Source organism: Neltuma alba, unplaced genomic scaffold (genome assembly GCF_004799145.2).
Source record: "Neltuma alba isolate B1F8T4 unplaced genomic scaffold, ASM479914v2 tig00011681_pilon, whole genome shotgun sequence".
Taxonomy (NCBI): Eukaryota; Viridiplantae; Streptophyta; class Magnoliopsida; order Fabales; family Fabaceae; genus Neltuma; species Neltuma alba.
The window spans coordinates 79,505-95,753 of record NW_021636320.1 but is presented as its reverse complement, the minus strand read 5'-3'; the positions used below and the strand labels follow the sequence as shown (position 1 = coordinate 95,753).

At 35.0% G+C, this 16,249-nt stretch overlaps 1 protein-coding gene across 1 annotated transcript; it reads right to left on the bottom strand.

Moving 5' to 3' along the window:
- Positions 1-989: 989 nt before the first annotated feature.
- LOC114716592 (protein DOWNSTREAM OF FLC) lies at positions 990-2,389 on the bottom strand. The gene is made up of 2 exons (XM_028901621.1): positions 2,159-2,389; positions 990-1,562 (listed from the first exon to the last, which is right to left on the bottom strand). Exons 1-2 carry the CDS (start codon positions 2,313-2,315, stop codon positions 1,231-1,233), a joined length of 489 nt encoding a protein of 162 aa, XP_028757454.1. The 5' UTR covers positions 2,316-2,389; the 3' UTR covers positions 990-1,230.
- Between the last annotated feature and the right edge of the window lie 13,860 nt (positions 2,390-16,249).

Below are 16,249 nucleotides of genomic sequence, written 5' to 3'. Positions count from 1 at the left end.
TGTCATGCACTTCACTAGGTGAACAATCGGTATACACTTCTATGCCCCTTACCCTCGGCAAAATACAAAATTGAATTAGGGAGATTTTGTACAGAGATATAGGTGACACACTTAGTAGCCATTTAAACTAGCGGTTCAGGAGTTCTCTCTTTTTTTTTTTTTCCATCCTCTTTCCTCCTCCTTTAGATTTTATTTTATTTTTTACAAACTATTTATAAAAAATTTTTAAAAACATTTAGTGTACTTACAAATCATTAAAATTAAATTTTAATGTAGTTTATAGTTTACTATTTATTTTTAATAATTTAATATTTTAATAATAGTTTTAAAAATATTTAAATCTAAACCGTTAAAATATTAATCTAACAATTAAAAGAAGAAGAAAATAGAAGAGAATGAGAAGAGAAGAGGAGACATTCCCTAAAAAATATTGATGATTTTAATTTTTCTTCTATTTTAATGGGAAAAATAAATTAAATAAAATTGTGGAATAGACGCCTAGATGAGTTGTGTTTTTCAGGCGTGAAGTTTTTCAAGGTCAGTAACAAATAGCAATACTCATTGAGGGATTTTTTTTTTTCTCTCCATAACTAATCGAAGGACAAAAATTGTTCAAATGCGGTCGCCAGGGATCAAAGCCGGGTCGGTTTATGGGACAGTTGAACAACTAAGGGCTGCAAAATTCACGCCAAGTTGAACTTCTTTCTAGCTTGAGCATGAAATGTGAGAAGCACACAACTGCTTGCGTGTTTCATAACCGCACGCACGCTGCCTTTATCGCCAAGAGGTTTGTGAAATCTGACATTACAGCCGATTGGCCTCGATTGTCGTAAAACTGGATTGTCGCGTCAAATGGAATAAGACGTTTACGTCTACCTTGCAATTGCCAAGACATGATTTATGATTGCGTCAAATTGTTAATAAAGCATCAACAAGACATCCATCTTCGATCTCGAGAGAGAACGCAGCAACCGATTGAAAACCGGTCCTTTTAAAATAAACAAATCCACACATCATAGCATATATTTGCTAAATCCAGATATCAAAGAATAGTTTATCACAACACGCAGTCCGCGTACGTAATACTTTGTGTAATGTAATTTACTAGAGGCCAGTAACTTGCAAGCATAAACTAAGAATGTCAAGATAACATTCCATCAAGATTGAATCAAGTAGAAATTAGGAAAGCCGATCCAAAATAAATAAATTTGAAAGACACTGCAGACTGACTTAATTTTCTTCATCGAACATCTGGTATTGCCTGAGAATCTCAGTACAAGCAGAATCAGCTTCGGTCTTCATGTAGCCCAAAGAATTGGCAAATCTGTCGTCAGATGCGATCCCATTGTTACGGGTAAGAACAACAAGGGCTTCATCGCGTCCAGGGGCGGCTTCCTGGCAGTTACCCTGAGGACTGCTAACAAGCTTGGCACTGCAAATATGGTCTTGATGATCCTCATTCACCAAGATTTTGTAAGTTCCCGTGGAGTCAGTCACGCCCTTCTTAGAGAACATAACTTCCGCTGTATTCCTGTCCTTGCATTCCACAACAACCTCAGCACCTATGATCAACGATCGGCCAAATGTTAAAATGCGGATCACGAGCATCGGTAAACATAGCTATAGATTCAACGAGATCAGAAGACTAAACGAATGTAGTTATATCAGCTTAACCGGAATAGCCCATAATTGTTCAGTCAGAATGAGAACAGGACCGCAAGGCTCGACTGAAGGAGGGCATTTTAGACATTACGTCCAGTTATAGCTAGTGCTCAAGTCCAAATCAAAGTAGTTTATTGCCACAAATTACATATGTTAACTAGTACAAGGAATTAACTCGGAATGAATAAAAAGAATCGGATCGAAAATAGATCATCAAATATGGTACAAGCTGCAACCATCAAAAGTATAAATGATAATTTTATAAAAAATGGATGATGATTGGGGAGCAAGCACGGCTGTGGAAAACTAGTGATAGCCTAAATTTCTAATACATATCGACAGGATGAAAACAGGAAGTAAGAACTATAAGCCAACAATACAGATCTAAGATATAGCGTCACAGGGAACAGATTTTTTTCGTTAAAGAGGAAGAGTGAAAATAAAGGAAAAAATGAGAGGAAATAATAGAAAAGGAAGAGAGGGAGGGAGGGAGCACCGGAAATGTAGGTGGTAGCAGAGGTCTCAAAACCAGCACGGCAAGCGTCGCAGTAGACACGACCCTGGACGCAGAATGGGTTCTTGTGAGAGCGGATGGCGGCAACCATGGAAGGAAGAACACACAAGAGGAAGAGCAGAGCTACTCTGGAGGCCATCTTAGCGTTTAAGCTTCAGAGATCGCAGCAGAGGGAGAGAGGGAGGACGGAGGAGTGAAGAAGGGAGAGGTCTCAATAATAAAAGGACGAGTAAAAGAGTGTTGCGTGGGCGGATGGATGAACCGGGAGGGAAGCGCGTAAGAGGAATGAGATAGGGTGTGATGCAGCCCACAGAGGAGATGCTGAGGCGGGGTGTTGAGAAGGAGCCACGTCACGAGTGGATGAAATTGGGAAGGAAAGAGGGAAATAGATTGGGAGGGGAGGAGTGGGGACAGGCCGGGTAGAGGGTAGAGGATTAAAGAAGAGAGGCGGGGTGTCAGCCAAAAACAAAAAGAGGGGCTGGAGAGAGGCGGTGTGGGGATGATGGCCTGATGGGGTGCAGCTGGCTGTGTCGGTGCTCACATGGGCGCCGTGTGTTGGCAGCCAGCCCAATGGAAGCCGATACCTTATTGGCGCCAGCTGCCCGTTACCCGACTCCCATTTTCATCATTCCCGCGCTCTCCGCCACTAATCTTCCCCATTTTTACCCCTTTCCAGGTCCCCCACTCCATTCATTTCTTATCGGTAAAATTATTGTTTTTTCTTGCATTTTCCTTTACCATCGATTAATCCCGCCATCGTTTCCATAAATCTCAGAATCAACTGTCACTTTTTTTAGGCATAAGTATACAATTCCGCTCAAAACACTTTTGAATATTAAACGTAGGTAACTCTCTTAACGAGAATTATCAACTATCACGTTTGCAGTCTACAAGCAGTGATTCTCTACGCTGGCCAAAAAAAACCAGAGATAATGATTCTCTATGCTTTTTATAGAGTTATTATGGATATTTTTCTAGTCGTGATTTACAAAATATAAAATAAATAAGAAGGATGAGTTTTGTCTCAACTCACGTGAATGTACTTATGATTATTTATCTAAGTGAGGTCAAACAAGCACCATATGTTGCTTCTCACATTTTTTTGTCATACTTTTTTTATAGATGTATAATTTTATCATTTATTTATTATTGTATTAATTTTATTTACATGAGGTGTAATGTATATCAAATAAGAATAAAATTAAAAAGTTGTTAAACTAATAAACTTTTAGGTTTTTTATGTGAAGCATATTAGAAGAAACTTATAAGTAGGATTAGAAGAATAGATGTTAGTATATTCACGACTGATGACATTGACTTCTTTGTCCTTCTTTAGGGTGTGTTTGGGTGACACCCCAAACCATGGTTTGGGGTGTCAATCACCCAAACACCCCCTCTAAAAACCAAAACCATGGTTTTGGGTCAAAATCATGGTTTTGACTCCAAAACCATGATTTTGGAAAAAGCAAAATTTTTTTGCTTTTGGAGAAAAAAGGGACAGTGGGAGAGCCTATATGATATGTATCTTGTTATTTTTTTTATAAACATATTTTTTGATAAACATATTTAATCTTATATTTTATAAATACATATACACATTAATTATATTATCTTATGTATTATTAATTATGTTGGTAAAAAATATATTATTAACAATTTTATTCCTTCAAATTAAAATATATCATAAAATCTATTTTATCTGTAATTATCATATTAACTTATGTCTTTTTTTTAGTAATTTGTATATATAAAAAATGCTTCTGATAACAACTATCCAAACACTCTCACTTCTCAAAATCACTTTTTTACAAAATCTATTCTCCCCAAAATCTATTCTCCAGAATCACTTTTTTAAACCACGGTTTGGTTTCATCCAAACACACCCTTAATCGACAACAATTTTAAGCCTGATATATTTATTCGTGACCGACGAATATGTAATATAATTTGGATGGTGCGTCGTTTGACGTGTGTCTAGCTGTGGAATCAAAAATTATATTTTAATTAGACTAATTTTAGCAATAAACTAAAAAATGAGCTGCGCGTAATATGACTTCTTATATATTTCACACAGATATACAGTCATGTCATGTTGTTAGCTACGTGTTTCTTAATCAAGCTCATGAGACTGTCTTTTTTCCCCCATATATTAGAAAACGTAAAATTCAGACATTGAAAGAAGTAGTCTGTATTTGGGCCAAAGAGAAGGGGGAGATGGTGATCTAAAATTACTTGTGGTTCCAAATGCCGACTCTCGTCTCGAATAGCATCACAATCCTTCAGTGACAAACTGATTTGCTGAATTTAAGAAGTCAGAGCGCACTATGCACAAGCCCAGTAACAAGCAACACCAACGTTTGCTTCGGCAGATGTCCCATATCACCATCACGTGACAAGTTCTCTATATCCAAAAACAATGTGTACTGTGTGTGGATGTTGGGCCTTGGGACTGTGAGTTATGGGCTCTTTTAATTTTCCATGACCCTCGAGCGACCCATACTTGTTTTTCCTTTTAGTAATTTCAGCTTTACGCACTACCGAACCGGCCCGTGTAATATCCATTTTCATCCCGACCAAGTAACCCTCATTGCTTGATCGAGTAATTCCCCCTAGGGGTGAGCAACAAACCCATTACCCGCTAGTCCGCCCATAACCCATGAAATTTTTGCCCATTTAAACCCGCCCAATTAGCCCAAATAAGAGATTATAAACGGGCGGGTTTAAATGGGCAGGGTAGCCCATTAAACGGGTTGGGCTATGGCCAAGGTATTGGGCTGCCCATACCCGCCCGTTTAAGTTTTAATTTTTTTAAAATATTTTTATTCTTCATTTAATTGATGATATTTTTTCTCATTCATCTTTTATCAAACCTTCATGCTTGTCTAAGCTTTTATTTTATCCTTTAGGTGAAAGTTGGAACTTTTAAAGTTTATGAAACTTTATGATTGGTGACTACTTTTATGATTTTATTAGACTTTGATTGTTTGCAAATCTAAGTGAGGTTGTGTGATTGAATATGATTGATGTTATTTCATATTTGATTTGCTATTTGGCATGCAAAATTTATTGACAGCTTCATAAGGTTACATATAAAAAATAACTATACTGAAAAAAAAATTTAAAAAAATAAATGGGTTACCCCGTAACCCGGTTAGCCCAAACGGGCTGCCCCGTAACCTATTTAATACGGGTTAAATGGGCTACTACCGGGTTACGGGTTAGCCCATGCCCATTTATAAATAAATGGGCGGGCTATGGGCTAACCTTCGGGTTAGCCCACCCCGCCATTCCCCCCCCCCACAAAAAAAAAATCACTCAACTGTAATCGGGTCTCTAAATTTCAACTAGACACAACCCGATGCAAGTGCGTTAATTCACCGTAACTCTATCCCTGTTGTTTTATCCATTCAAAACACAAGTTACTACGTTTGAAGAAATAATTTGTCCTTATAATTCATTTATTAAAATGCAGATGGTCATTTTAGATTGTTTAAAATATAGGGATGGGGTTTAAACGAAGCCCACTATGAGTCTGTATAGTCAAAACTGAGCTAATTAAAATTTAGTGACCCATTTAAAGGCAAACCAAAACTGTATGAATGAAATGATTTTTTCTCTCCACGAAATAAAATAATATGCCGGCTTTGGGCTTTAATTTTAGCGGCTCAATGGACTGATGTATGATGCTAAGCAAGAAATCAGCAAAACGTGCGTTGGTCGGAGAGGATTAGAATGAAGGGCAGGCACAGAATTGACTGCACATATAATGGCAGCGCCCATCACAGTTTATTGAATGATGATACCACCTCCGATCCTTAATATATGATCTTATTTGACTTTTATTTTGCTTTTAAATAAAGACCCTAATCCAGCTTGTCTCTCATATTTATGTATTTTTTTCTCAATGTAATCCTTCTAATAATGGTAATTCTAGCCAATACACTTGATTAGCAAGGATATTTTAGAAAAGACAACACCTATTTATTACAAATAACTAACTTAACTTCTTTCCTTAATCTTTTTAAATTAGTCAACTAGCTCTTATAATTAGGACCGGAGGTAGTATTTCAATTTACAAAGACATCAATTTCGAAAGGAATTCATTATTTTGGGGTGACTTGAGCAAAATTCATTCCTGAAGCGTCCAATTATTTACTTCCGTCGGCCCAAAACAGAGGAGGACACAATATTTACTCCAGTATGTATTTATACCTCTTATTGCGGCTTTGCTCTTGCGTGAGGATGAGCCATGAAATGGGAAGATGGCAGTTGTTTAGAATTTGGATCATTAAGAGACCACGACTGAGAAAAGCAATTTTAAACATGCTGGAGCTGGTTCAATTATTTCAGAGGGTCCGGTCTTCTTATACATGCTCCCTAAACTTGCCGTCCCCTGCCATCTGCTATTCATTTCTGTTCGCATAAATGCATTATGTGTGAAAGTAAGCAGATGAGAATATGATGCCATCTATCTGTCACGCAGCATCCATAAACTCCTGTTAAGTTTGCCTCGCTTCGCGGGGGGTCCAAATGTTGGGATTGACCCGTCCAAGTGACGATGATGGAATATTGGGATCTGTGAATCTCTAATTATAAGAACAAACCTCCAATTATAACTGAATCCCCACAAACAATGGAAACAAGCCTTCCTTTAAATATTTTTTTAATAGACAATTCTGTTCAAAACATTTTTGAATTGTTTTCTGATAATTATTTTTAAAAAAACAAAAAAAAAATCTCACGAAGCAGAGAAGCTAGTCATGAAAGCGGCGAAGGAGGGGGGGGGGAATCTCCCAAGGCTACTTGATGTCTGACCAATACCATGTGGAATTTTATTTGAGCAACACCAGGCTCCAATTTTAGTATGTTTCGACTTATCACCCTACAAAAGATATATTAGATTCTCTAAACCAGAAATATGAGTTTTAATTCAAAACATTCATCCGGTCCAGATCGTCTGATTCTCGTGTTCATTCCAGATATGTGGTTTAGACTTGTGTTTCAGATTGTATGGGGGGGGGAAGAAAAGAGAAAATTACACACAGGTCCCAAGGAGATTTTATTCGTTCAAAGTCCCACGAAATGTCAAAATTACTAGCAGGTCTCAAGAGATTTTAGAGTATTATATTCTAATTGTAAATGACATCACTACCTCTCAGATTCCCAATTTACATTTTCTCTGTCATCACGATTGATAACCTCAATAGTGACTATAAACAATCTAGTGAGAAGATGTTGACAACCTAAGCAGTATCCGTCGACAACTTACTTTATAGGATCATATAACCTCCACATAAGAGTAAATTATAACCAAGAAATACAATATAACTTTAATGCTGAAATGAAAAGCTTTTCAAAGTCATTAAGAACTTTGACTAAACTCAATAAGATTATAGCAAAATTTTAATACATAGATCTATTGACAACCTTAACGGTGAGTATTAATAACCTAATGAGAGCTTTTAACGACTTAGCAGTGTATGTTGATAACTGACTTTATAGGATGATATAACCTCTAACAATTATAACTAACTAAATTATAACTAAATAGTGTTAAAGTTGATCTTATATAGTTGTTATGTTATACTGTTTAGTTATAATTTAATCTTATGTGGAGGTTATATTATCCTATAAAGTCAGTTGTTAACAGACATTGCATAAGTTGTCAACATCTCTCATTGGGTTATTAATACTTACAGTTGAAGTTGTCAATAGATCTCCACATTAAAATTTTACTATAATCCTATTAGGTTAATTTAGTTAAAATTCTTAATGGTTTCGAAAAGCTTCCCATTTCAGTGTTAAAGTTGTTGTGTTATAATTATACTATTTGGTTATAATTTACTCTTATGTGGAGGTTATGTGATCCTATAAAAAAATTTATCAGCGGATACTGTTTAGGTTGTCAACACCTTCTTATTGGTTTGTTAATAGTCTCTGCTAAGGTTGTTAACTGCGATGACAGAGAAAATATAAATTGGAAATCTAAGGGGTAGTGATGTCATTTTACAATTAGAATATAATACTCTGAGGTTTCTTGGGACTTGCTAGTAATTTTAACATTTCGTGAGATCTTATAATAAAGTTTCTTCCTTAGAACCTGTACGTAATTTTCCTTAAAAAAAAAAAGGGAAAGGTTTGGTGTTTTAGATTTTTTTTTTATGAAAAGATAATTTTATTCAACAAAATAAAAAGATCACCCAAAAAAGCCGACCAGTCACATTTGGTCAATTTAAGCAAATATCAGCAAAAAAGACTCAAACCAGTTGCAGCTCACAACAACTAATAGTGTTATCCATGACACTTCAGAGGGTCCCAATAACCATAAACTTCCTTTGCACTTGTTATTGTGTGGAGCAGAGCCCGTTGAATTATACTACCAAGAGTCTCAGGCGTGGGTACCCCATGGGGTAATGAAAAGGTCCCTAGTAGGATATACTAACCAGAGAGCAAGGTCCTGACATAAAAGCCTAGGCAAAGATGTGCAAAATTAATACTTCAGCAAAGTAGTTGATCCACAAGAGCTTAAAGAAACAATAACCAAAACAGATAACACCAAGAGAGAAAAGGTTGGTGTTTTAGATTCAACTGGTGTTTCAGATATGTTGCCGTTGAAGATTGTTTTATTCCTTCTGATTTTAGTTCCAGATCCGCCATGATTGAAGGTCGAGGGAGGAGGAAGAAAAAGAAGAAATCATACGGGGCATGTTGTCTTTTTCTCATTCCTTTCTTTCTGGACTGAGTTTTTTTTTTTGGCTCATTGCTTTTAAAAACATTCTAAAATTCAGATTTTTTTTTTTCCCTTGCAACATTCTATCAATCGCCTGGTAATCAGCCTTACATGGCATGTCACTATCCTGCATTCCCGTATGATACGTAATTGAAACAAATGGGCACTTCGTCATTGGGCCAGGCGGGGACTAGGGATCATTGACCGGCGACTGCTATGACCATTACATGGACGGAAGCCAATTTCGTGTGATTTTCGCAAACCTTAAGCTCAACGTGATGCTCTAGTAAAGCCTACACCTTTGACCCAGTTGACTGTGCAAACACTCGTGGCCGCTGCACTATCACAAGTTCACAACATCTGTTGAGCGATTCAGGAACAAGTTTTCGTTCGGGGGGCTGTGTGTGGATTATGTTGGTTACCGAGCGAAGGAAGACAGTTGAAAAGGTGCATAAAATGATAGGTGTAGGAGTACGAATCAGGCGTGAGGGTGAGCAGGGGGTAGGAGAAAAGGCGAAGGAGGGGCTGATTTGATGAAATGGTAAAAGTGAAGGTAAAGTTAAAAAGGGCAGAGGAAAAGGCGTCGGGGAACCTGTAGTGAAGTCATAAAGAAAGCGGACTTTAGGCGCATGCGAATGGGCCGGCCTTGAGAAAACCCAGGCTGGCCCTCTTCCCTCTTATCATTCCGCATTTGAAATGTTGTCTGAGGGGGCTGATCTGAAAGCGACGGTCCCAGATGCCCCAAAAATCAAAGACCACGCTCATGATGCACGCAACCCTTCGCCATCAGCCGCACCCGTTTCTCACCTTTCCAGCTCAAATGGTTGAATTTTGAGTCCTCTCCCTTCATTAGCCTCACCCACTTGTTCTGCCCCTGGGCTCCACCCCTTTGTTGCTTCCCCTCGGGGAAGCTAAATACCAACTTTGCCACCCATATTCCATCACATATATATCACCCTCCCCCCCCTCCCCCCCCCAAAAAAAAAAAAAAAACCATCCTCCTCGAATATCGCCCCTACAAACTCCTTACCAATATATCACACGCCCGCTGTAATTCGAAAACTACTGTACATTCAATAAAAACAATATTGATGTCTTCAAGCAAGGGATCATGGAGCAGGAGCCTTCATTTTGGGGGGAAAAAAAAAGAGTATTGTATGTTCCATTTTTCATATCAAATAATCTTTTTTTTTCTAAAAAAAAAGCCCACGTTTTCAAGAAACCAAAAACAGATTGAGGGCGTGGTTTTGGCAGGATGAAATGATGAGGACGATGGAACTTTCATCTAGTGGTAGGATGACCCTTCACGATGAAGCCTGTCTGGTTGGGCGCTTGGCAACAATCCAAAATCATTCCCATTCTCAATCATGACATTTTTCATTCAGCTTGGCGGATTCCGTTCCTTTCATGAGCCAGTGTTCATCAACATGCGTCATGCTGCATCCTTATTCTGTCACATTTTATTGTTTTATGTGTTATTAGATTAATATTTCAACACATAAGTTAATTTGATCGGAAATTCGACACATAATTAAAAGGAAGCATGATTAGTGTCAAATAATATGACGCGTTATGACAAGCTATTTATCTTTTTCACAGACCATAGAATTCTGATCACCTTCAGCTAAACCACATTATAGTTTTGTTTTCGTTTGGGAACCGTTCCTTAAAATCACCATCAACTTTAATCGGCGTCCCACCCCGAGATGCGTTATTTCGACTGCAATGACTTGTCATAACTGTATCAATAATAATTTGATGAGAGCAGGGCATTGGCCACAATCGACCATCGCTCTGGGATTTTTTTTTTTAAAATAAAAATTATAAAGACCTTGATTCAAGTTTAACGAGAACACGTGTTTTTTTTATTGCCAATTTTTTTTTGGCAGAAGTGCATATTACTTGATATTATTGAGTGAAATGCATGCATATATTGTTGAAAACCCATCCCAGATAGCCGAAGGAAAAAAACCCATCTCAACGGGGGAAGGACTTTTGCAGCGGGGGTCATATAAATTCTTTTAAATTTACAATGACTGGATGTCAGTCCCCCGCATTTTACTGAGTTTGAAAATAAAACACATTAATCTATCTATAAATTATAAATACGATGAGTTACTATTTTTTCCAGAATAAAAAATTTGTATATATTTATTATTTAGAGGTGACACTAGGATCGGAGAGTTCATTAGAGCGGACAGAGCCCGGGGAACGCGAGCGACATCACGTGAAGCGTGCCGGGCGGTGGCAGAGTCAATTCACGTGGCCAGGCCCTAAAACCGTTGAAAACTATGGAAATGGAGTACAGTTAACATTTTTGTGTGGACGAAAAAAGAAAAATAAAAAGGCTTTTCAAAAGACATCTAAAGACCCTTCGTACAAGACATTTTTAATTATTTCATGTTGGTGAAAAAAACTCGTTAAAGTTTATGAAGTTTTTAAACATCAGAACTACTTAAAATTATATTCATCAAATTACACTGACATTTTAATTGCAGCATGATATAAAGAGATTTTTTTTTTTTGCAAAAGATATTTTACATCACTCAGGTTTTATAAGCCCTTTTGCATACGCAAACTTTTAAAAATATAACTACAACATGGAAACGTAGGGTGGACTCAAACACTAAACAGGAGAAGAAGAATGAGGCTTTTTTTTTTTTTTTATTTGGCTTCTTAGTGGTCATTTTTTTTCGTTCTATTATGCTTTCATTATAAATCTAAATCATTTGGATTAAATTTAATATTATAAATTAATGTGTTAAGACTTAGTTGGTTAATTTGGAGTAGTTGGCTAATTGGAGATATTAAAAAAATTAATTAAGTTAATTATTTGTAATAAATATGTGTTGTTTTTCCCAGAATATCCTTGTTAATTATGTATATTAGCTAAACTACCATTTAATGGGCTTCTTAACATATGCAATTACTACAATGATTACTTTAAAAAATAGATAAATATAAAAAATAAAGTAGATTGGAGTTTTATATTTAGCACCAAATTAAAAGTCATATTAGGTCTTATATCAAGGTATGAGTTAATGATTATATTTCTCTTTTCACGCTTTTAATCTATAATTACAGTAATCAATATGATGATCAAATCTAATGTAATTATTAATAATAATGGTAATTTTTTTGTCTGGAAATTAAGAATAAATTTAGAAAAGATTAGCGAGCGAAGGTGGCGATCACAGGAGGACCCATGACCATTTAACCCTGCATTTTGGACGTTTGCTGCAAATTATGATGCCTTATCTGATTAAAACTTTGTTATGGTATCCTTAAATTTGTTTCTTTTTTTTGCCAACTCTGAAATTTGTTATCTAATTAAAAAAATTCACGATAAGTAAGCAATATGATACTAATATGTTGTTATTTATTACATTGAAATTCGTTATTATATTACCGCCGGTGAAATTTTTTTTTTTAGGTTATTTTCCTTTCCTTTGGTTGGTGTGTGTTTTTCTCCAAGTGAATGCAACTCACGTGGCGTGCGTCAGAAGGGTAGTGGCTTTCCGTTTTCCACTTTCCCGAGGCATTAAAAAAAAAATCTGGTCACACCAAACCTCGCAAACCAGAAAACGCGTTCCGCTGATGGTGGGCCCCCGCTACCATCCCAAGTTGCACGCTCAACGGTGACCCACACTTGTTTCTGTAGCCCACGCCTCCTCACGTTCTCGTTCGTCACCGCCATGTGGTATTGCGCCCTTTTTTTTTTTTTTTTTTAATTTAGGTGAAAACATTGTTTTGTATGGTTCTCAGATCAATCGCGCTAATAAACTTACCCCTATATTTGTTTATATTTTAAAGATAAATCTCTAGCTTGCTTGTTATAATTTTATCTGATTTTTAATTAGATTTTTATAAAAAAATCTTATCAGGTTTTTTATTTTTATGTATTTTTATTTAGGCCCTTTCATTTTTTTTCCTTATTAGTTCTTTATAATTTTACTTATTTTTTAATTAGGTCCTTTGTAGTTTTAAAAAAAATTTATTAACTTTATTCTTTAAATTTTATTTTATTTTTAAATTAATAATTATATAATTGGACAAAATAATTAACACAATCATTTAGTAATTAATAATTAATCATAATAATCAATTATACTTAACTATAAATTATTTATAATTATATTCTAATTTTAGAAAATTTATTATAATAATTTGAATTTTATAATTATAAAAATTAGAATTAAAAAATAAATAATATATATGTTTAACTAAAAATTTAAAAGAATATTAACATAAGATTGGTATAATAATTTATTATTTATAGAATAAAGAATAAATACTACAAGGACATAATTAAAAATAAAGTAAAATAATAAGGACCTGATAAAAAAAATTATAAGAACCTAATTAAAAACCGGTTGAAACTATAAAAGGTTATATATTAATTATTCCTATATCTTATATTTGTAAGTTCCTCCTGTTCAAGACTCTCCTCTGGAGTCAATTTCGATCGCCCTATTCATATTTTGAAAAGCTTGAAAGATGCCGCAAACCTATGCCGTGAAAGTAATGGAATTGAAATTCTTTTTCTTGACATCGAAGAGATGCGATTTGCCTTTTCCTTTTCTTCTCCACTACGTCACTTGCTTCTTTAATTATAATCCTCCTATCTTATTTATAAGTTTTAAATTTTAAAAGAACTTTATAAATTTTTATTTTGATTTGTTTTAATATTAATGTTTTTTAATTTTATTCCTAATCTCTATTTTTTGTCAGACTCTTTTTTACCATATTTTGTCATATTTTATATTTTGTTTATTATAAGGTTAAATTTAAAAGTAAAAATATATGTCTAACCTATTTATTATTTTAAATAATTATTTATTATTAATGAATTAATAAGCAGTGGAGGAGGTATTTCATATCCTATATTCGAAGTTTCGTCGATTTGTTTTTTGGACCAGAAGTTGCGACCATCTAAACCTTCATATATAAACGGGCAAACAAACCGCTCACAAATTCATATTCCGGAAAAATCGAGGCTCAGTTCGGTCAACAAATTTAACCAGCACACATCTGGGGTTAGGACTCAGGAGTGCAGGGAAAGGGCAGGGGCTTCTTTACTAAAATTAGCCTCGAACGAAATCCAAGACAAGTGCGTGTGAGTCACGTTCCAGGCTGATGCGGCTCAACAGCGGCCATCACCGCCCGTCAACCAAACACTCTCGATTTGGAGCGTGAGTCAAGCCGTGAAACATCTAAGGCAAATTCTGGCGCCGCAATTCAAGAGTTTGTCTCATTCCCAAACCCAAATCCCACGTTCTCTTGCAGTCTTGCTTAAGATCTCCGTCGTTTAAAAGGGCAAAAAAGGGGGCGGGCGGAGAAAAGCCGTCTTAACTCAACTACGGTCAACCGCGAACTACCAATGGTCAGTGTTCGACCTTGGATTCAACTGCCACGTTGTCATTAATCATTATACGCCACATCATTATTTGGGGTCCACCACGTCGACAATTCCTCTAGTTTCTTCCGCGTTTCATGCGTAACAATGACGTCACGACTTCGCAGCAGTTTCGTCGGCGGCTCCTCTGCTTTTTAGCTAATCCAACCCCTCCCGTGATTCCTTCTTGCATAACTCCTATCCTACCTAGGCATCCTTTTCTTGATTAATAATCAATGCACATTAACAAATACCAGCTCGTAACACTCTGTACATTAATTATTTAAAAAATTTAACCGTGTTGGAGTATACAGATTTTTTAAACCGCCGTCTCTCTTCTTATCGGTTATGCTTTTCTGATCTTATTTATAAAATACTGAAAATTTTTTTTGTATAGATATATAATTTTACTCTTTATTTATTATTGTGTTAACTTTGTTTATATGAGGTGTAATGTATATTAAATAGGAATAAAGTTGAAAAGTCATTAAATTTTAAATGAGAGTTAATGAAGTTTAAGGTTTTTTTACCTGCGTGAAACATGCTAAAAATATCTTATAAATAGGACTAGAAGGGTAATATTTTAGAATTTTTATTCTCAGTTAATTATGCATCTGTTTAATTTTTCTCTAATTTTTTCTTGTATTTTTCTCACAAGCCTAAATCATACTTTTTTTTTTTTAATGTGAACTGAAATAACATTACTTTAAACCGGTATTACACTTCAAACAGAGCGAAGACAGGGCCCAGCTAACAACCCTACATAGATACAAAAGACAAGCTATCCCTCTTTACTGTTTCAAAAGTAATTTTACAGTATATAAAATAAATATATAAAAGAGTTTGTCTCAATTTATAAAAAAATATTTTTCAAAAACACTTTTATGTAATGCTAAACACTCATCATACTTTCAAACTCTTATCTTTTGCTCTCTTTTTTTTTTAATTTTCTCTCCCAACTACCTATTTCATAAATAAAAATGTTTTAAAAAATAAAGTAATATTCAATATTCTAATATTACTCCCTTCGTCTCTTTTTATAAGTAACAACTACCATTTTCCTCTTATCTTTAAAAATAAATAATATTTATAAGTTGTCTTAAATTTTTGTAACAAATTTCTTATTTTGTCCCAATTAATTACTTATCTTGATACCTAGTATGTTTACCATTTTATTTCTCAAATCATCATCTCTCTTAGGGGGAAAAACCATTATCTCTCTCTATCCATATTCTCTCTCTTTCATAATTTTCTTGTTATAATAATTTTCTTATACTCTCTGTCCCTTGTAAATAAGGACATTTTAGAGGAAAAACTTTCAATTTATACTTATTTACTGTCTTTAACTGACTTTTGTGATCCACGTGATAGAGTTTAGAGTTATTTATAAAGAGAAACAGATAGAGTATTTTTCAGGTGCACTTAACAATATAATTATCCCTTATAAAAAAATTAAAAGATGTTTCACTTAAAATTGATCAAGCTTAAATAAAAATCCAGTGCTGGGTTAAGGAAATACTATGATTAATGTGTTGGAAATACCTCAAATAACCTTCCTTACATTTTAGGACACAAGACACTTATAAGTATTTAAAATTACTTATAAGTATGTTTTATATTCTTCCGGTCCTAAATATAATACTTATTTTGTAGTGTAAAATTATAGTACAAAAGGGATATTATATTTAAGACCAGAAGACTACAAGTCAGGACAATTTTTTAAATATATTTATTTTATATTTCACAAATCACAATGAAAAACGGGTTAAAAGCCATCACAAACGTCCCTTGACAGTGCAAATCCCTTTCTCCATAAGAAGGAAGCTACACGCATCACATTTGGTTGCAGCATATGGCACCAGCATACTTTTTAATATGAAGAGATATGAGGTGCTATTGAATAAGATATTGTTGGCAAACCAATCCAGATTTAGACTAGGATAATTTG

Coding starts and splice junctions, on each gene's coding strand:
- LOC114716592 (XM_028901621.1), bottom strand. CDS start 2,315: ATGGCCTCCAGAGTAGCTCTGCTCTTCCTCTTGTGTGTTCTTCCTTCC. Junction 1,563..2,158: donor TGCTACCACCTACATTTCCG/GTGCTCCCTCCC, acceptor CGTTGATCATAG/GTGCTGAGGTTGTTGTGGAA.